The following is a 22,173-nucleotide window of genomic DNA, read 5'->3' on the forward strand; positions in this document are numbered from 1 at the left end:
GCCTTTGATCTATTCCTAACCAAGTGGTTTCCATGCCTAACCCTAAAACCCTAAGATTCTAGGTTGTCATTATTTGTGGTTTTGCTGTGACTTTACTGGTCCGGCCCACTTGAGATCAAATTGGGCTGTTGTGGCCCCTGAACTCAAATAAGTTTGACACCCCTGATACAAAGGATCAACAGCTTAGGTCCCAACACTGACCCCTGGGGGACACCACAAGTAATACCTTGAACACTGTTCTCCCACATGAAAACTCGTTCTTGTTACTTCCTGCTGTATGTGGCTTGTGGTAAAGTGAGCAGTTGCATATTTTTTGAGATCTTTCCAGATCTGCCATTCACGTCTCATCCACCTGATCTCGGCATCGGTGACAAAATCTGTCCATACAGAGTTATTAACACTTGGCGAAATACACCAAACCTCCTCTGTGCTAGTTGTCTCCATAACCACATTTTTAAATTTGTGTAACCATAATGACAAAAATGTAAATGCATTGCATATTGCAGCATATTTTTCATGTGTGCAAGCATTAATTGAGCTAGAATTTGAATGACAATGGGAAATGAAAGGGGCTTAGTGTAACAATGTTAAAGGTGGGGGGGGGGGGTAACTAAAGAGGGACCGACACCACCTGGGGACGTATAGAACAGAGAAATTAAACCAGTGTACCGGTCCAGAAATTATAAGAACACAGGTTCGAGAGACGAAGGAGGCAGATTAGGATTAGGAGTGAGGTCTTCACCACAGTGCCTAGCCTCCCAGCTAACGACACCCAGGCTGAACTGAAAATCAGGAAAGAAACAAAAAGCAAAGGAAAGTTAGCAAAACCAACAACCCAATAAACAATATCTCCAACTCAAGGATTCAACAGAAAAGGACCATGAAAACAAATTAAAACTAGTTAAAGGCCAAAACAAGAAGAAGAAGCCGCAACAGCAGCAGCAGCAGCAGCAGCAGCAGCAGCAGCTCCCCCTGAGAGGTAACCAGTGAGAGACTGAGCTGTGCCATTTTGGGCCTTTATATTGCACCGGGGTGAAGAGGGAGGCGCTAAGGGAGGCTGCATTCACAACCCCTACTGAGGTTCACTGCATAAACAACATTTGACTTTTCATTCATCAAGACTTGCAATATTCAATTGCAATAAAGGAAACAGCACCCTCAGTCTTTTGTCACAATGCTCCTTTGGTATCACAGTGGAAATGAAAATGAAATATATTTATGCTCACCACATATAAACAAGTCACATCAAGTGAGCCCACTGGCAGTGAATTATTTGTAGGCTACAATGTAAACAGCACAATAATTATTCTATACTAAATTTGCACTAAAATATCAAAGCTGGCACATGTGTTCTTTGGAGAAAGGTTAAGGCATGGCATTGTCTCCTCTCACCACTACTACTCCTTGGCTTCAGCGCGGATTGTCACAGAGCCAGCAGCTGAGCTTCCCAAGTGAGGAAATGTGCCTCTATCCTGTATTCAGAGAGTCTGCAACTGCTGACACCATGACCCAACACCTCACAGAGCTGCAGGTGTGCAGAGAGGCCTGCCCACAGACATACCACACATGGGTAAGCACATTATTATTTTATTGATAGGAGTTTTAGCTGATAAATAGCTGGAACTTCATAGCGAATCCCTTTGGGTTCACAAAGCAGCTACTTGGGAAGAAGCGGAGTGGCCAGCTCACCTGCTCCAAAGCTAAAATTGACCTCCACCTCAGAGACTCCTTCTCTGACAGATCCAGGGAGCAAGATCTGGGCCACTGCCAGCACCTGATTGACCCACCTGCACCAACTCTGGACTTCGACAGAAAGGAGCCCAGCTGGAAGGAAATCCAGGAGGTGATCAAAAAGGCTAGAGCAAGCTCAGCCCCAGGACCAAGTGGGGTACCTTACAGGGTTTACAAGAACTGCCCAAAGCTACTCCACAGGCTCTGGAAGATCCTGAAGGTCATATGGAGGAGGGGAAAGGTGGCACAACAGTGGCGGTTTGCGGAAGGGGTGTGGATTCCAAAGGAGGAAGAGTCAAAGTCCATCGACCAGTTCAGAAACACCTCGCTGCTCAGTGTTGAGGGGAAGATATTCTTCAGCATTGTGGCCAGGCATCTGACTGACTACCTCCTGAGGAACTCATACATCGACACCTCGGTCCAGAAAGGAGGGATCCCAATGGTGCCAGGGTGTCTGGAGCACACAGGCGTGGTCACACAACTGATCAGGGAAGCCCGTGAGAACAAGGGAGACCTGGTAGTGCTTTGGTTGGACCTCACAAACGCCTATGGGTCCATACCCCACAAACTGGTTGAGGAGGCCCTTCGCCGGCACCACATCCCGGACAAGTTTAGACACCTCATTCTGGACTACTACGACAGTTTCAGTCTGAGAGTCTCTACTGGGTCTACGACATCAGACTGGCACAGGCTTGAGAAGGGTATTATCACTGGGTGCACAATTTCAGTGATACTATTCGCGCTTGCCATGAACATGCTGGTGAAATCTGCAGAGGCCCAGTGCAGAGGTCCCCTCACCAAGTCTGGTGTCCGCCAGCCGCCCATTAGGGCTTTCATGGATGATCTGACGGTGACAACATCACACGTCCCAGGAAGCAGGTGGATCCTGAAGGGCCTGGAAGAGATGACCACCTGGGCACGCATGTGCTTCAAGCCAGCAAAATCCAGATCCCTGGTGTTGAATAAGAGAAAGGTCACTAACAAGTTCCACTTCACACTTGGCACTACCCAGATACCATCAATCACTGAGAAATCAGTGAAGAGCCTGAGAAAGGTGTTTGACTGCAGCCTAAAAGACACAGCAGCCATCCATGCTACCAACCTTGAACTAGAAGCCTGGCTAGCCACAGTGGATAAGTCAGGCATACCTGGCAAGTTCAAGGCCTGGACTTATCAACACGGCATCCTCCCGAGAATCCTCTGGCCCCTTCTGATCTATGAGGTTCCAATCTCCACCATCGAGGGCTTTGAGAGGAGAGTCAGCAGGTTTCTACGGAAATGGCTGGGCCTACCTCGAAGCCTGAGCAGCATCGCCCTGTATGGCAAGAACAACAAGCTGAAGCTCCCCATCAGCAGCCTGAATGAGGAGTTCAAGGTGGGCCGTGCTAGGGAGGTGCTGCAATACCGAGAATCACAGGATCTAAAGGTCTCCCAGGCTGGGATCGAGGTGAGGACTGGCAGAAAGTGGAGGGCAGCAGAGGCGGTGGATGTGGCTGAGTCGCGGCTACGGCACAGGGCACTAGTGGGGACAGTGACTCATGGAAGAGCTGGCCTGGGTAGCAGCACAACACCTTGCTATGACAAGGCGCAGGGGAAGGACCGGAAATTATTGGTGCAGCAAGAGTTGCGGGCAGCAGTAGAGGAGGAGCGGGCCAGCAGGATTGTTGGAATGCGGCAGCAGGGAGCCTGGACAAGATGGGAGCATGCAGTGGACCGCAATTCTCCTGGGCAGAGCTGTGGAAAGCTGAGCCCCATCGCATACGATTCCTGATCCAGGCTGTCTACGACGTACTACCAAGCCCATCCAACCTGTTCAGCTGGGGGTTAGTAGAGTCACCAGCCTGCAACCTCTGCTTAAAGAGGGGGACCCTGGAGCATATCCTCAGCTGCTGTTCGAAGGCCCTGGGCGAGGGGCGCTACCGCTGGCGCCATGACCAAGTCCTGAAGGCCATAGCAAACACCATCAGCTGTGGGATTGGCCAATGCAAGCGTCTCCGCCCAGTGAAGCAATCCATTGCTTTCGTTCGGGCTGGGGTCAAGCCACCATCAGCTGCCAGGGCTACCTCATCTGGCCTGCTAGCGACAGCACAAGACTGGGAGATGAAAGTTGACCTGGGGAAGCAACTGAAATTCCCAGAGTCCGTCGCCACCACAACACTGCGGCCTGACTTGCTGCTTATCTCTGAGGCCTCCAAGCAGATCGTTCTCCTGGAACTCACTGTACCCTGGGAGGACCGTATCGAGGAGGCTAATGAGAGGAAGAGGGCAAAATATGCTTAGCTAGTGGAGGAGTGTCGGAGTCACAGGTGGAGAGCACGGTGTGAGCCCATCAAGGTGGGATGCAGAGGGTTCGCTGGCCAGTCTCTATGCAGGGCCTACAACATCTTGGGCATCACAGGGGCCAGTAAGCGAAGGGCCATTAAGGAGGTCACGGAGGCAGCAGAGGTAGCGCTACCTGGACACAAGCTAGGGCCTGATCAACCCCAGCTGGGTCGCCTGGGTGAGAGTGTATGACACTTGAAAGACCCGAAACACTCTGTGACCCCAGGTAACATCACTGATGATGTGTCCAGGTTGCATCAGTCGATGTATTTTACAAGCAAGAACTTATGGGAGAACCAGACGTGGCTCAAAAGCCGCTTCTCTGTGTGCTGATGAAGTTAACATATATAATAAATACTGTAGATTTCTAAGCACAACATAAACTGATGTAATAACTTGCTGCAATAACAGATAATCCTAAAGCCCAAGTTATTCTGGAAATATTTGTTATAAGGTCTATTTCCATTGGTCCTCATCTGGAAGATGAGTTTTTTTGTTGAAATTATTAAAGGTTGAATATGAAGAATGATCAGAACAGCTCCATCTAGTGTCTCAAGGATAAAAAGGAAAGGAAAAACAAGGATTAGAGGAGTTTGACTGACAGTTAGCTTTAGCCGTTCCAGCTAAGTAAAGATGAAAGTGATGTTAGCGATCAAGGAGAACCCTAGCCATTTGGGCGTGTGTTTTAATGGCGTTTCAATGGCGTTTCTCTCCTTTCTCTCAGTCCATGGAGTGAATGCTTGGCCTATATTGACTCTGGTTGTTGCCCGTCTCCGGTCACTCAGCTGCTGGGACAAATAACGCCCCCCTTCAGTGGCTCCGAAGCAGCTGTAGGATTGGCTAACTCCATTTCACCCAGTGCCAGCCTACAGTAGCTGCACCCAACAACAGACAACCCTGGCAACCAGCAACGCCCAACGCTTTTGGCTGCTACAATGGAAACACAACGGGACAGAAAGTCATTGTCAAATCCGTCAAAAACAATGTAAAGTATTAATTCTGACCAAATATGTTTTTTTATGGAAAAGTAATACTTTCATTCTTTTCCCCTCAAAACGCCCCGTGAGTGTATTATTTTAAAAAATCTCTATAGCTTTTTATAATATTCTACATATTCAACCCTTAACTAAAACACACTAGAATGTAAAGTCATACTACAAAACTACTTTTGTGTTCTTTGGGTGAGGAAAGCAGGTGTAATCAGTGGGTGTTGGAAAGGAGGAGCAGCTCCAAAAAAAGCCATGGGATTTAAATTCTGTGCTATTCTTAATTTATCTGAACTAATTTTGATCTGGTACGTATTTTATCTCATCATTAGCAGGAACTGATTGTTGGCTATCAGATGGCAAAAGGAAAGTGAGTCATAAGAAACCCAAAAAGAGTCTCTAAAAGAAAAGAGAATGACTTGATATATCACTTAATATTGCGTGTTGATCAGGGCTGGGATGAAAGGTTTGAGTGGGCCGCAGAAGATTTTCAGATTTCAAACTGGGCTTCAGCATTGTTAAGGTTGGAAAGCCCGGATTTACCACATTTGAAAAGTGTTAAATAATTTTGTCTTAAATAATGCTTTCATAAATGGAAAATTAGACTTCATTGTTCATATACTAGAGATCAAATTATTAAACCTTTATTCTAAAATACTGTTATTTTTCCTAATTTGATAGAATATCCTCTGTGTCTATACCTCTGCTGCACTGGCATGTATTTTTAAATAACCAAGGCACTTCAACAAAAACCTTTATTTAGTGAAAAAAAGCAGTGTTCTAAATGAGAGAACCCTTTCAGATCCTCCCAGTTATTGGTGTTAATCTGTACCTGGTGACAGTTGACTTCATTGTTGGACACATCCTGTTCATCTGCAGCTCTCCTGGTTACTTTGTAAAATGGAAGCTGCTCTAAGGAGACTGAAACCCTGAGACAGCAGGTTGTCCAGATGAAGGCCAAAGGGATGACCCTCTCAGCCATCAGAGAGAGGTTGGGCGTTCACAGTCTGTGATTTCAAGAAGATTCAAACTTTACAAGGACACAGATTCATTCAAGTCCCTCAAAATGGCCGGTCGTCCACGTAAAACAAGTGCACCAGAGGACAGGATTATGAGAAGACTCTCAGTGGGGAATCAGTTCAACACTGAGGCAACACTACTCTGTTTTTCACTAAATAAAGGTTTTTGTTGAAGTGCCTTGGTTATTTAAAAACACATGCTAGTACAGCAGAGGATGTTCTATCAAATAAGTGTTTCAGAATAAATCAAGTATTATCCATTTGTCCTCTAATTTTGATCTCCAGTGTAAAATGTGCAGTTTACGGGAAAGTTATCTTCTCACAAAGGACTTCTTACTGGTGTGTGATCTGTTACACTTCTATGGTTCTGGAAGAATAAAACATCTTGAAATCACTTTTCAACACATTCATACATTTAAGGAGGATTTCTCTCAAACAAAGTAACAAACAAGTAGTTTGAAAATACAAGCTGTGAACTGTTGTGACTTAACTGGACTGTTGCTTTATCTGAACTACAACAATGGCACAAGGTGTATCGCAAATAACCCAATCTGAATATTCTACGGTTTATGGCAACAGGTCAAAAGTTACAAAAACAGTCAACAGCACTTAGAAAGATTACAGAACAAAAGTGTTAGGTTTTTCCCTGAATTACAATAAGCAAGAGTAAATGTGAACTTATTACATGTCAAACGGACATGAAATGGAACGGAAAGGCTGAAAAACAGTGGGTTTAACGACAACGTACATGCTTGGCCAGACATGCTGCTCTCCTATAGGTTAGAAACCCTTCTGCAAAGAAAATACAGTATTTGTTCACTTGGATTTTGCATGAATTAGTGACAAAGAATAATAACCAAACTCATATTCAGTTGAATGATCCTGTCAAATATTATAAGCTGCCTCTTGTGCTTTAACTCCACACAAAATGGTCGATTTTTATTATGGATGACAAAACAACACATCATGACTGTTTATAAAAACAACATACGAGAAGCAGAATGAAAGTGAATGACTGAATGATTCATTGATTTGTTGTGCCAAAGGTTAAGAATGAGAACCATTATACAAACTCCTTGAGACTGATACTACTACTTCTGTCTAATATAATATGTACATATACAGTTTGATTTGAGCCAAGAATACAGCTTGTAAAACAAAACATTTAATTGGTTGTTGAAATTCTCACGCCAAGAGAATATTGTTCCTCGAGAAATCTAAAACACCATCTTGAACTGCTGTATATAGCAAGTGGGCTACTTGCTATATTCATTATATACAGAAAAATAAGTCCTCTTAGGGCACACGCACACTGTCCATTCGTACCGTGCCCAAGCACGTTTCACGGCTAAAGTCTAGTTCCTTTGACCAGTGTGAGTGCAACCGTACCGCGTCTAGGCACATTATGCTTGCCGTCCATGGCCCGTTTGGGAGAGGCGGGCTTTTGTAAAGCACGTTTGCACATGTACGAGCACGAGCGTGCGCACGTGCACGAGCACGAGCACGAGCACGAGCACGAGACCTTCAGCGGTTCTGAGGTCATTTTATGTGCGCCTGTTGGGACATAGAAAAAAGAAGGAGGGACCGTCAGTCGGACAAGACGCACAAAAAAAAAAAAAGGTAAACAAAGAGACGCATTGCGATGATGTCAATCAATGCGTGTGACGTGTTACGGCGCGATGACGTATAGGCAGCAAGAAGCATTCGCCGAGGCCCAGGTAGTGTGAGCACAAACGGGCCTGGAGCGGGGACAAGGACCCTAAAGCACGGGGCACGGTACGGATGGACAGTGTGAGTGCGCCCTTAGCATTGTGTGGCCACCATTATCCAGCTGCCCATTGGTGACCATGCTCTTTTGTGCATCAAGCTGTTCAATGTTTATCTTGTGCAGCTTGTCACCATAGCCTACACCAACCTTATAGAGTCAAAAAGTGAAAGTGGAGGAAAGGAACCAGTGATTTTAATGGCATGACTCTGGGTTAGAAGTGTACATCACTGAGGAAAAAACAACGATGACAGAGGAATCTTGGAGAAGATACTTAAAATGATCAGTCATCGGTCCATGTCATCTTTCATCAATCCATTGATGTAACATTAACTACCATCTTTTACTACCATTTTTTTTTTAAATAAAAAAGGTCAGAACAGGTCTCCCACGCAGGTACCAGGAGTCTTCTGTTCTACAGTTCAGTGAAATGTCCAAAACAACGGCTGGCACTTGTAGCCTGCATGTGTTTCAGTGTGTGTCTCTGTGAGTGGATGTCTCCTTCCTTTCTTAGTGTCGGGGGCCCCCCGGTCGTGGAAGAGGGGCACCTGATCAGAGGGAGGGAGGAGAAACAAAACAGAGTTACGCAATGAGGTTCAATTGAAAGAAAGTCTATATAGAAAGCCATGATACACTTTTGAAATAGTCAGGCTGAAATGATAATACATAAAAAATATATTTTTCTAGCGCAATTTACAGTGTTGTAAAAGTGTTGGTCCCTATAGAATAACCATTCTCAGATATAACCAATCACCTTCCAGATTACACACCAAGTTAATTTGCCTCCACCTGACATCAACTGTGGTCCTTTTGATTTGACTTCAGAATACAATCAGCTGTTCCTTCGACTTGACTTCAGAATACAATCAGCTGTTCCTTCGACTTGACTTCAGAATAAAATGAGCTGTTCCTTTGATTTGACTTCAGAATAAAATCAGCTGTTCCTTTGATTTGACTTCAGAATAAAATCAGCTGTTCCTTTGATTTAACTTCAGAATAAAATCAGCTGTTCCTTTGATTTGACTTCAGAATAAAATCAGCTGTTCCTTTGATTTAACTTCAGAATAAAATCAGCTGTTCCTTTGATTTAACTTCAGAATAAAATCAGCTGTTCCTTTGATTACTTCAGAATAAAATCAGCTGTTCCTTTGATTACTTCAGAATAAAATCAGCTGTTCCTTTGATTTGACTTCAGAATAAAATCAGCTGTTCCTTCGATTTGACTTCAGAATAAACTCAGCTGTTCCTTCGACTTGACTTCAGAATAAAATTAGCTGTACCTTTGATTTGACTTCAGAGTAAAATGAGCTGTTCCTTCAACTTGACTTCAGAATAAAATCAGCTGTTCCTTTGATTTAACTTCAGAATAAAATCAGCTGTTCCTTTGATTTGACTTCAGAATAAAATCAGCTGTTCCTTTGATTTAACTTCAGAATAAAATCAGCTGTTCCTTTGATTTAACTTCAGAATAAAATCAGCTGTTCCTTTGATTTGACTTCAGAGTAAAATGAGCTGTTCCTTTGATTTGACTTCAGAATACAATCAGCTGTTCCTTCGATTTGACTTCAGAATACAATCAGCTGTTCCTTCGATTTGACTTCAGAATACAATCAGCTGTTCCTTTGATTTGACTTCAGAATAAACTCAGCTGTTCCTTTGATTTGACTTCAGAATAAAATCAGCTGTTCCGTTGATTTGACTTCAGAATAAAACCAGCTGTTCCTTTGATTTGACTTCAGAATAAAATCAGCTGTTCCTTTGATTTGACTCCATAGTAAAATGAGCTGTTCCTTTGATTTGACTTCAGAATAAAATCAGCTGTTCCTTCGATTTGACTTCCGAATTGACTTTCTTTGTTTTTTAATTTTAATAAAAAAAATTCACGTGGTCATAATTTGGCATTATGTGTAGAATTTTGAGGACAGAGATTAATTTAATACTATTTGGAATAAGGCTGTAACGTAATAAAATGTGGAAAAAGTGAAACGTTGTGAATACTTTCCGGATGCACTGTACATCTAATGCATATCAAGACCAAGGTGAAGGAAAATAGAAGTGACCCACCTGGAGAAGCAAGAAGTGGAGGACGAGAACTCTTTAGAGAGGGCGGGGCTCCTCTAATGTGAAGGCTCCTTGGGCCTGAGTGGTATGGAGGAGCGTGGTGGAGTAGGGGCCCACGAAGCAAAGAGAGGGCACCGTAGGGGCTGTGTGGGGCCCCTAATGATGGACCAGGAGGATGATGTAAGGACAGTAGCGGAGGAGGTTTGGTTTTGGGATAAGAGCCTAAAAAAGAGACGGAAGACACGTCATTCGTATGCATGCATGTTATTCAAGGAAGAATTTAACACCACCACTAAGTAAGTGACAGCAGAGTTGAATCAACACCGTTCTAACACTGAACAAACTCAACATTGGTAGCTTTTAAACATTTACTGCAAGGCTATTATTTTGGATTTCAATGTTCGGGCTGCAATATTATCCAAATCACAATATGTGCCTATACGTCATATTCTACAGACTTAAGAAAAAAATCTGTTTGGTAACGGTCCTCGAAAAAATGACACCATGATCATTTCATTGAAAATTAGAATAATCATGCAATCAATGTGCATTATACAAGTAGATCCAACTGGGCAGTTTGAGAGTGAACTAGACTAGACTAGGGTTGCAAAGGGGCAGAACATTTCCGGTAAATTTCCGGAAGCTTTCATGGGAAGTTAAGCTGGGGAATTTTAGAAATCTTCAGAAATTGTATGTAGTCCACGGGCTCAAATGTGTGGCTTCAATAGCCCGGGGCTCTAGAAATCGTCAGTACATGTAATGGAGGAATTAGGGGGCGTGGCCTCAATACCCCTGCAGTAAGCAGTGTGCATGTGATTAGAGGAATTACAGACATTCTCAAGTCTACTTGCATGAAATGTGGTTGCTTGGGTCAAGATTATGCTGAAATATATTTGATCAAACTATATTTAAAATCTTACTTGGACTTAGTCGGGGCAAATAAACCACTGTAGCTCTTCATTTCAGCGTTAGAATTTTGTGAGGTTTGCAAAGGACCCAGTCAGCTAATGTATCTTTGTAGCTAGGCGGTAATATCAATTTTAACTGGAACACCATCATTTACAGCAGATACAAAGGCATTCTGTTGTGCTGAAAACCTCTCTCGTCTTACTTCTCCCCCTTCTCTTTTTTCTAATTTTGGCTAGACTTAACAGCAATGCTTGCTAAGGGCGCACTCACACTTGGCCCAGATGATCCTTTTCCTGGGTAAACAGCAACAATTGGAATTTGTGAAAAGTTCAACATAACACCTTGCTTTAGCTTGAGCAGTGTCAAAAAAGAATTTGAACGCAGACGATCCAGATGCTTTCCAAAAGCCTATGACAGGGGGAGACTACTGAAAAGCTCAAGTCTGTGGCTTGTTCTAAAACTAAATATGTTGCTCTTGAGAGATGGAACCGTTGGAAACCTGTAACACTGGATGGATATTTTGCAGACAGTACAAGCTGAACTAATTTAGATGCACAGGTGCATGATGACAAAACACAACTGTCTGTAAACATAGGGAGGACAAAGTTAGCCATTTCTGGTTTATGGTTCCTACATCATTGAGCTGAAATGACAAAGTAAAAGAAAGTAAGTGGTCAACTCTGCATTCTAACCTGGTGAAGGCAAGAGAGGAGAGGGTGGTGGGAGGTGGTTCATCATGGGCCCACCTCCTCCAGCTGCAGACAGGGGTTGAGGGGGCCCAGGTGGAGTAGGGAGCAGAGGAGGCGGTTTCCCCAGTCCTGGGGGTAACATGCTACCCCTCTCCCCCTCCGTGTGGAAGGCTGGAGACAGAAATAGAATTAAAAGAACCACAATAGACAGGAAAAGTATGACCTAAAGAGAAGTAAGAACAGCACTTGTCCAACACACAGATAGAATCCCACCTCGCGTGTGCTCCAGCCTGGAACGGATATACTCTGAGATGGTTTCTAGCTCCTCGGGGTAGATATGCACCCCATCAGCTAACAGCAAGAGGAGCTGGCGGGTTTCAGAGGGAACAGTGTGGCGCTCGATCTTTTCTCGATCCAGGAAGTCATCCAGCAGCTGTGATGCCTGTGCTGCACTCTCAGCGGGGTCCCTCTGTGGGCGCTCTTTGATGAGGCTGCGACTGTACTCTGCTGCGACAAAGTCCATGGCCTGGTCTTTGGGCATGTTGCGGTGGACTGGGGGGGATTAGAATGTTAATGTTGAGGTGTCAGCGGACTGAGGGGGGAGAAAGAGGTGAAATAAAACCATAGAAAAAGCAGTATAAAAAAAAATTTAAATCAATGGGCTTCTTACAGGTCACTCAGGTCATACTATTTCAAAATAATGTTATATATATTGCAGTGCTTTTGAATGCAAGTTGTGGTCTGTTGACAGAGGAGGGGTGATTTATGGCAGTTTGTAGATGTGCATTTATCAGTAACTTTTGCTGCATTATGTTCCCGGACATTTAATACCTCATTTGTAAGCATTGTTTTTATTTGCATTTATGTGGCACCAAAGCATAATGAATAAACTTGAGATGATGTGATGATTTTACTAATCTGGTGCAACAAATGACTTTAAGGCCATGCATTACATTGCTTTCATTTCATTGATTGTATTTGGGTTGTGTAGAATGTATTTTGGGTTTTTTTCTGTGTGAGCTACACAGAGTAGTATAAGCATGTAACAATTACATCCCTTTGCACAGTTTTGATGTCCTTGTTGTTTAATGCATATTTGTAGTTTGTATTACCCAGATTTGTTCGTGCGCAATGTGCTGTTTAAAAATATCAGTTTTGTGGACATGTAATTACCACAGGTTGCTTAATGACTTATGCATACTTGGTGATGTGTATTTCCACATGAGAAAATTATTTTCATTAGAAATATAGAAACAGTTGTAGTAGGGCAACAGTTTTTTGATCAGTTGGCATGGCGCATGATGCAGATATTGACAATTGTTATACACATGTATTGTTTCATACTGAATCATTGAAAGGAAAACTACACTATTATAACAGGGCTGTTATTTTCATAGCTCTGGCAATCAGTTCCACAAGTTGTTATAATAATAACAACAACAACAATAACCGCACGCAACATTCTCTATGGGGTTTAGATCGGCTTTCAGTCCAAAAGTCTTAAACGGTGAGACACTGTGCAGAGACAGATCCTTGTCCTGTTCAGCACTGAACTGGAGAGCAACTCCAGCTGCAGTGTTGAACTGATTCCCCACTGAGAGTCTTCTCATAATCCTGTCCTCCGGTGCACTTGTTTTACGTGGACGACCGGCCTTTTTGAGGGACTTAAATGAATCTGTGTCCTTGTAAAGTTTCAGTATTCTTGAAATCACAGACTGTGAACACCCAACCTCTCTCTGATGGCTGAGAGGGTCATCCCTTTGGCCTTCATCTGGACAACCTGCTGTCTCAGGGTTTCAGTCTCCTTAGAGCAGCTGCCATCTTACAAAGTAACCAGGAGAGCTGCAGATGAACAGGATGTGTCCAACAATGAAGTCAACTGTCACCAGGTACAGATTAACACCAATAACTGGGAGGATCTGAAAGGGTTCTCTCACCATCTCTCTTTTTTTCACTAAATAAAGGTTTTTGTTTTAGTGCCTTGGTTATTTAAAAACATGCTAGTACAGCAGAGGTATAGACAGAGGATATTCTATCAAATTAGGAACGATAAAATAATATTTCATGATAAATCAAATAATACTTTGTTCCCTCATGTTGATCTCCTTCTGACTGAATATTTAGTTAGTATGTGCTTGTTATCGGTTTAGATGAAGTTATGTGTGATATCTCAATATATGATTTCATCACAATAGGATTCCATAGAGAGACGCTAAATGATCATCTCGAGTTATCGCCCAGACCTAATCATGAGTGTGCAATACAAGGGCAAGTCAAAGGTAGACGCTGAATCAGGAAGTCCGTCTGTCAACTAAAATGTTTACAACCCGTCCAAATGAGTTTCCTTTGGAACTAACCTGGGGGTTTTGTTTACAGTACACTTGTCTGACTGCTTCGGTTTGATTTTCAGCGATGGAACAGCGTTCACAGACCTCTGCAGTTTCTTGGTCGAGTACAGTGTTATCATGACCAATAAATTTGATCTCCCGAGCTATGAAAATAAAATCCAAGTTGTGGAAAACCATAGTTTTTGTCTAAAGGAATAGTTTGACATTTTGGGAAGTTCACTTTCAATACCACTCTGATGTTTGTACTGTCAATACGAAGCTGTGGCGAGCAGCCGGTTAGCCTAACTTAGCATAAAGACTGGAAACGGCTGCACTGGCTTTGGCCAAAGGTTAAATTATTTGTTGGGGCAGTTACTTCAGATAAGAATATTCCCACAAACAAGCCCCTTTAAAATCCCAATGTGTAGCTTTCACACTTCCTTCTGGAAGTTCTGAGCTTTATGCACAAATTAAACAAACATATGTGTTAATAAGTGGGATTTCTAACTCTTGATAATAAAGTCAAACCAAAATGTGAAACTACCCCTTTATCACACCTACTTTTCTACTTCGAGCTTCATTAGGTCTGTTGAGTATGTACGGTCATGTCAGAGCGTATACCAGTGGCAGCCTGTGGATGATGTGCCGACGTAGTGCCATTGATGGAAATACTGAATGAATATTGTGTAGATTTGATTGACTTTGATGTGATTTTTCAGTTGAGTGCAGAATTGTAGCTTTATAAGTCTACATGTTGATGTTTTAACAGGAGTATTTCTTCTTTTTTTGGTTTCATACCCTTCAAATCTATTTGAGATTTTGTTTTGGCAGAATCTACATAATGTAAATGGCATTCGACCATTCGTTGAAAAGTGATGGAGGGCTGTAACTGAGGTTTGGCTAAGCTTGAAGGAATGAGGGGCAGGGACTTACTTTTGAGGGACTCTGAGAATATGATAACAGTGCAGGAGGACAGAGCTATGTTTGTCTGCTCCACCAGAATACATAACGGGGAGCCATCTGCTCGGACATCCTGCAGAGCCCGGGTCAGGCCCGATTCCACCTGAAGGTAGAGCATTTCCACTGACAGGCCACGCTCCTGCAAGCACTGGCTTAGCGATTTGGGGTAATCCCTTTGAGAGGAAGAGAAACATTTAGTTAACTTGACATATCTATATTAAGTGACTCAGCTAGCATACAGAGAAACCTAAATTATATCTGATAGGAACAGAGCGTTATTTCTTGATTTATAGTGTGCTTTACCAACAAAAACATAATCGGAAGTTAGCATCCCTTTAGTGCGCTGAAATCCTAGATCTTTAATGGAGTGCTGCAGGGGGAACAATTTTGTAGGCTAGCATCTCTGTAGTTCCTCGACAAAAGGCCAATTAGACTTTTCCATTGGATTATTGCAGAAAATAGGCTCGGTGGCGAAAAAAGGTTTATGATAAGTATAGGTTTTATTTCTTCACCAACCAAAACCACTTATGATTTTAGAAGCGTAGGTGCAATCGATAAGTTAAAAGCTAACGTTAAAGGACTACACCACCAACCAACCTTTATTTGTAGTCTTATTTAAGCACTTGTTAGCAACCGCCTTTTTAAAAGACACATACAAGTTTAAAAATTCACAGGTGTGGATTTCACTGACGTATTTTGTAGCAGAGCAAATGTTAAAATCTTTTAAGCCTGTGTTAACCAGGCATCTACTCAGAAACACATTCACAAAAGCCATTGACTTTGAGACAAAGGAACCTGAAGTGCAAAACTGCAAACTCATTTCCTGGTTTTAGGACTCATTCCTGCAGCTGTCTATAAGACAGGACCAAGTGTAGCATTACAGCTTTAGAGCTTTGTGTGGCACAAATGCTGTTTTTTGGCTCTCTCATAGATGTGTTTAGTGTTGTGATAGTATGTGTTTAGGTAATACTTCAGGTATAACAGAGGGCCTTATTCATAAGTATTCATATGGAAGGCTTGAGTGAAATTGTTTTGTTTTTGCAAAGAATAGGGGTGTTTCTGTCAAAGGAAATTGTTTATAACTGTTGTAGCAGCTGTTGGTAGTGTGAAGTTTTGATAGAATTGTGGATAAATGTCTGGATGTGGTTGAGTGTGGTGGCATTTTACATTAAACCATTTGAAAGCATCAATGCTCAGTGTCATGTTTTCATACTAATCCCCATGAATCTTGGAGCACAGGCTTCTTCCTTGATTTACATTGTGCTCCAAATTTCAACGACCATACAAGGTGAAATCTGTTAGAAGAGGGTTAGGGTTAGAGATAGCAACTTTGGTAAGTGGAGGAAGGCATCCACTGAGACAGAAGTTGGGAAAGCAGTTTGAGAAAATAGGGCAAAAAAAAAAAACATGGCATCTGCATGCTAGCACAGCAGTTTGTCTTTGGCCAATGTAAGCGAGCGCAGTTGCAAGTGATAACCACATGTTAGCAAAACTTGTTTGGAACGTACCAACCACAAGAATGACAGAGGCAAAGAGTTTTATGTGGGACGAGTGGTTTGAGATGTTTCTATGGATTTTCCCCCCACGGTGAAACCAAGTCACCATTGGAATTGTAAATTGTACTGTACATTCAGAACATTAATATAGCAGCAAACAGATATTTTCTCTGTAAAGATATAGTGGAGTAATTGCGTCCTGAGCAGAGAATAAAGTAGTGCTGTGTGTGCTGGAATCGTGAGTTTCTCTGTTTCTTGTGATATGGTCCAGCTGCGTGTGCATGTGGCTGTGGAAAAAACGTATGGGGGACCGTTGGTGAGAGCCGTGTGGAGGCAATCCAACATACCTTTTTTTCAGTATTTATATCAGTATAGCACTTCCAAGTCAGTCTGCTGGTTAGTTGGCTACTATAATGGTGTAACAATAACATAAATGCAGACACAGCTGCTGTATTTGGATGAGCTCCATAGTCGCTTTTTGTGTAGGAGTATTTTGTGCATGATTGAAGTTTTGACGTGACGTTGTGTAATGAGTGTAAATGTTTTATGCGCTTCTACTATTACTTTGTACAAAGGATGCAACACATTTGTATAATTATTTCTCACTAATCGAGGTAATGGTAATATATCCACTGCTAAACCATTAGCAAACATGTAACATTAGAAGCCTTTAATGAAGAAATGTTCTGAAAGAATGTGTGATCCAAGTCACATTTCATATGAACTGCACAGTGAACAGAAATGTTGTGATGTAGATCAGATCTCTGACCTTTTTTCAACAACGTTAAAGCTTTGGTGGAATGGTGTGGGCGTGACACTGTTGGATAAACACATATAAATACAACTATACACATTTATTCATAGATGTGGATTTGGCTAAAGGTATGATTAATGTTACACCTGCATGAAATGTACAGAAGGCTGTAAAGAACACTAAAACAAAGCTGGGGCGGCAGTAGCTCAGTCCATAGGTGACTTGGCTGGGAACCTTAGGGTCGCTGGTTCAAGTCCCTGTGTGGACCATATATGGAGCGTGGACTGGTGGCTGGAGAGGTGCCAGTTCATCTCCTGGGCACTGCCGAGGTGCTGTTGAGCAAGGCACCGAACCCCCAACTGCTCGGGGCGCTTGTCACTGGCTGCCCCCTCGCTCTAACATCTCTCCTCAATTACATGTATAGGTCCTGGTTGTGCATGTGTGTATTTCGGGCCTGTGTGTGTAACATGTATGATAATAAGAGTGAAAATTGAATTTCCCCGTGTGGGATAAAAATAAAGTAATTATAATTATTATTATTAATGTGTCTTTTCAGACAAATCTAGTGCAGTAATAAAAATGCATATAAAATCAAGTGGGATCAGGTCTTTGTGGAACTATCTTTTATTAGTCATCTTTCTTCTACTGCTAAAAAGGCTCCTGAGGTACCAGGAGCTTAGCAAGATGTCTATGGTGTGGGCTGAAGTATAAAAACACTCCGGGGTCCCAAACTAGCTTTAAGACATTTAAGGACAATGACTGAGTCAAATATACTGTTGTCAGGAGGAGAGTGCTCTCGCATTGCCAGAACCATTTCCACAGCGCTGCAGTATGGTCTGGCTGCACAAGTTAACATTCCTACCCTGTCCTTTGTAAGATACTTTCTTACTTTGCTTTTCATTTTTATATGAGTTGATTTTTTTTTAACCAATCACAAATGTCAAGGGTGATCCTGAATCACAGATGCAGCAATGGTGCCCATGCAAATGGAGCGTGGAGATAGTAACACACTGTACATCAGGTAAGCCCGATTAGGAGGCGAGAAACAAGGGCTTGCATGATCAGAGATCCAACTTTCAAAAACTGGACGGCCATAATCATACAACACAACAGATGCTGGATTGGATATCAGATAAAACAATAACTCCAAGGTTAATGTGCTAATTTTGAGCGTTAATCTGAGGGGGTGTACATGCCATTAAACTGCAGGAAATATAGAAAACTCTTCAAATCATACTTTAAAAAGGGTAAGGCTGGCAGTTCGGAATTTCTGTCACTGTCAACAAATCCCATAAAAAGGCCGTCCATCTTTCAAAACTTTCTGACATCACATGTACAATCCACTGATTCTCAGTGGCCCACGTATGAGAGTGAATTTGGATGCAGGTGTTGCAACAAATACAATGTGAACAAAGGTTCCTTGTTAGAGCAATAAAATTAGCAGTAGAATACTGGCAGCCAGCAGAGGAAAGTAAGAGAAGTGAGCCTGTGAATGTTCTCATTTGTCCAGGTCATCGTTAACCCCAAAGCAATTTCAGTCAACAGCAACTGGACTTGGTTATTTGTGTAGGAAGATGTTTCACCTCTCATCCAAGACTTAGACTTAGACCTGGCTGGGACTGGTCCAGGCAGATGCGTACATGAACTGATGAAGCCTCTTGGATAGACAAATAATCCGAGTCCAGTTGCTTTTGACTGAAATTGCTTTGGGGATAAGAGAAGAGAGCAAAAGTAAGTAGGTATCAAGTGCATTAAGTACTCACAGGCACCGGGTGGTGACAGAGAGGATCACGCAGTCGGCTGGCTTCTTCTCCTCCTGCACCTGTCTGTAGAACTTCTGATAGAGGGCTTTACGTCTGTCTGCTGGAGTGCAGCCATCCGTTTTGGCTGGCTTGGCTGGGGGATGGAATTAAATCAAAGACAATGAAATGGCATTTAAGTTAATGTATTTACAGTAAATTGCATATTGGGACACCATAATATAAGAGAAGTTATTTAAAAGGAAGAAGAAATGCAGTTGTATCCAACATGCAGTGGCACAATGCATTGATTTTCATATTGATCATTTTTGCAAGGAATTAAAAAGAAAATAAATGGTTCCTGAAAAAAATGCATAGAAAAACGTATCTGGTGCAAACTTGTAACTGAGCTGTTTGTGATCTATGTATAGAAAATATCTCACCGTTCGGCTGATGCTTGTAGCCCTCGTACTTCCCACTTCCACTGTAGTTTTGAATTTGCTCTAGTTCTTCATAACTGAAAGAACAGTGGTGAAACATGAACATCTCTTAATGTTAACTATTTTCAAAAACTCTTTTTTGGGGTGAAATAAAGTGAAAATAAAAAAATGTGACATATGTACATAGAAGATAAGCAAGACGCACAGAGGAAGGTCCATACAGCAGTCATAATGCAATGACATGATTAGAGTCAGAGAGTACAGTATATGTAGTACATCAGCTTAGATTCAGTAGGGCATGTGTGGGGGTGCATTAGGATTCCTACTGTTCACTAGGTCACTATATGTGATGACGTGATATGACTGAAGTGTTATAAAGACGGAAATAGAGTTCCTGAACTCATGACTCCATATCCAAACAAGTGGCAGTTTCTCTTCAACCCCAGAAGAAGTGAGCTTCAAATTACCTGGGTCTAATGTGCTGCAGGTTCTGATGTTGTAAGCAACACACAAACATTCACTTACTGTAGCAAACATTACAGTTGATTTATTTCTCTTTAAATACCATCTGCAGAAGGTTGACTGAAAAAGCAGGTGTCAGCTGGATAACTGTTTCAACAATAATTAAAATTCACTCCCATACTGTGGTGGATTGAGGAGGCCCAGTGAACTCTTTAATTATGATCATGTCCCAAGACTACGGGCCTATGAGGTAGACTCTTACATACAACATATGACTTGAGTGTTTTGTTCTTCTTTCCCCTTCAGTTGTGTTGAATTTTGCTGTGCTGTGTGTCAGCATTTTGTCTGACAACCATGTCTAATTATTAGAGATGCACCGATCCGGATATCGGCTCCCATATTGACTAATTATCTGGATCTGATATCAGCTCTGATATCGACTTATTATCTGGATCTGATATCAGCTCTGATATCAACTAATTATCTGGATCAGATATCCGCTCTGATAGACTAATTATCTGGATCTGATATCAGCTCTGATATCGACTAATTATCTGGATCTGATATCGGCTCTGATATCGACTAATTATCTGGATCAGATATCAGCTCTGATATCGACTAATTATCTGGATCAGATATCAGCTCTGATATCAACTAATTATCTGGATCAGATATCAGCTCTGATAGACTTATCTGGATCAGATATCAGCTCTGATATCGACTAATTATCTGGATCTGATATCAGCTCTGATATCGAATAATTATCTGGATCTGATATCAGCTCTGATATCGACTAATTATCTGGATCTGACATCAGCTCTGATATCGACTAATTATCTGGATCTGATATCGGCTCGATATCGACTAATTATCTGGATCTGATATTGGCTCTGATATCGACTAATTATCTGGATCTGATATCAGCTCTGATATCGACTAATTATCTGGATCTGATATCGGCTCGATATCGACTAATTATCTGGATCTGATATTGGCTCTGATATCGACTAATTATCTGGATCTGATATCAGCTCCCATATCGACTAATTATCTGGATCTGATATCAGCTCTGATATCGACTAATTATCTGGATCTGATATCAGCTCTGATATCGACTAATTATCTGGATCAGATATCAGCTCTGATATCGACTAATTATCTGGATCTGATATCAGCTCTGATATCGACTAATTATCTGGATCTGATATCGGCTCTGATATCGACTAATTATCTGGATCTGATATCAGCTCTGATATCGATTAATTATCTGGATCTGACATCAGCTCTGATATCGACTATTTATCTGGATCAGATATGGGATGAATGAGGCTGATCCAGCATTCTGATCCAGTCATTTCTTTATTATTAAAATCATACACAGCAATACAGTTACAGTGATCTACTCACTTCCATTCTATGTTTGCACGATGGTTAGGGTTTAAAGTTACATTTGAAAATATCTGTTTGCAGTGCACTTTATTTACATCATTTATTTTTGCTGCTAATGTACACTTTGTTATTTGTTCATAAATAATATGAAGTACATTTATATCTGTGTTCATTTGTTACCTTTTTTTAACAAGGCTAAGTGTTTGTCAAGCCTGATGTTTTCGCTCACATGGACAGGTTTACGCTTCATTCATTCAACAGTAGGATCGGATCGGTACCGGATATCGGCAGATACGCTAAGCCCAGGTATCGGCCTGGATCGGTGCTTCTCTACTAAGTATGATCCCTTATTCCATTGTTGAAAACAGATCTTTAAGGGGAAAAAAGGACCGGGTGTAAGTCCTACGGTGACTGGATTATGATCCACATAATATCCGTGAACCACCACACAAACACACTGAGGCTGGTACCTGTCCAGGGCATCCTTGAGCTCCTCGGTTCGGTCCTCTCTGCTGGGGTAGGGCGCTGCTCTCCGGAACAGGCGCAGCTGTTGAGCACTGCATGACACAAGGAGGCGTTTTAAATACAGCTAACAAATACTAACGTGAACCTACGGGAGGCGAGTAGGTGTTCCATAGTAAAAACCAACACTGGTTTCTTTCTACTGAGGGTGCTACCTAGCATGTCGGACGCTAATGCTAAAGTTGCTCCAGAGAGCCGTTGAGCTTACCTTCCATTGGGGTTCGCTGGTGGCCGCCGGGCAGCTCCAGACGATTTCCCCCAAGACGACATTTGATCTGCACGGCAACTTCACCCAGATGCACCTACGCTTCTAATCACAGGAGAGCAGAACACGGTCCCTGGCGTTCCTCCAACAGTGTCCCAGCGTTACTACAACACCTCCTACAGCGAGAGGGAGGAAGAGGAAGGGGAGGTGCGGCTCTTCTTCTGGCGGCTGGACAGCCAGTTTACAGGTGTGTTACCGCCAGCGCCATCTACTGCACCAGAAGCTTGGTTCTGGTTCTGGTTCTTCTTCTTCTTCTTCTTCTTCTTCTTCTTCTTCTTCGCGGTTTTACGGCATCCAAAAGTTGCATTGCTGCCACCTATGGTACTAGCACCTTAGT

General features: G+C 42.4%; 1 protein-coding gene across 1 annotated transcript; it reads right to left on the reverse strand.

The window, feature by feature from the left end:
• Positions 1-8,002: 8,002 nt before the first annotated feature.
• On the reverse strand, positions 8,003-21,941 carry LOC310949231 (uncharacterized protein). The gene is made up of 9 exons (XM_083916594.1): positions 21,780-21,941; positions 21,520-21,606; positions 19,202-19,275; positions 18,783-18,915; positions 14,743-14,942; positions 11,756-12,034; positions 11,486-11,653; positions 9,888-10,106; positions 8,003-8,371 (listed from the first exon to the last, which is right to left on the reverse strand). Exons 1-9 carry the CDS (start codon positions 21,839-21,841, stop codon positions 8,334-8,336), a joined length of 1,260 nt encoding a protein of 419 aa, XP_083772720.1. The 5' UTR covers positions 21,842-21,941; the 3' UTR covers positions 8,003-8,333.
• Between the last annotated feature and the right edge of the window lie 232 nt (positions 21,942-22,173).

The sequence above is a fragment of the Echiichthys vipera genome, assembly GCF_963691815.1.
Source record: "Echiichthys vipera genome assembly, chromosome: 7".
Classification (NCBI taxonomy): domain Eukaryota; kingdom Metazoa; phylum Chordata; class Actinopteri; order Perciformes; family Trachinidae; genus Echiichthys; species Echiichthys vipera.

Coding starts and splice junctions, on each gene's coding strand:
- LOC310949231 (XM_083916594.1), bottom strand. CDS start 21,841: ATGTCGTCTTGGGGGAAATCGTCTGGAGCTGCCCGGCGGCCACCAGCG. Junction 21,607..21,779: donor CCAGCGAACCCCAATGGAAG/GTAAGCTCAACG, acceptor TGTGTCATGCAG/TGCTCAACAGCTGCGCCTGT. Junction 14,943..18,782: donor TCTGTCACCACCCGGTGCCT/GTGAGTACTTAA, acceptor TTCCTCTCAAAG/GGATTACCCCAAATCGCTAA.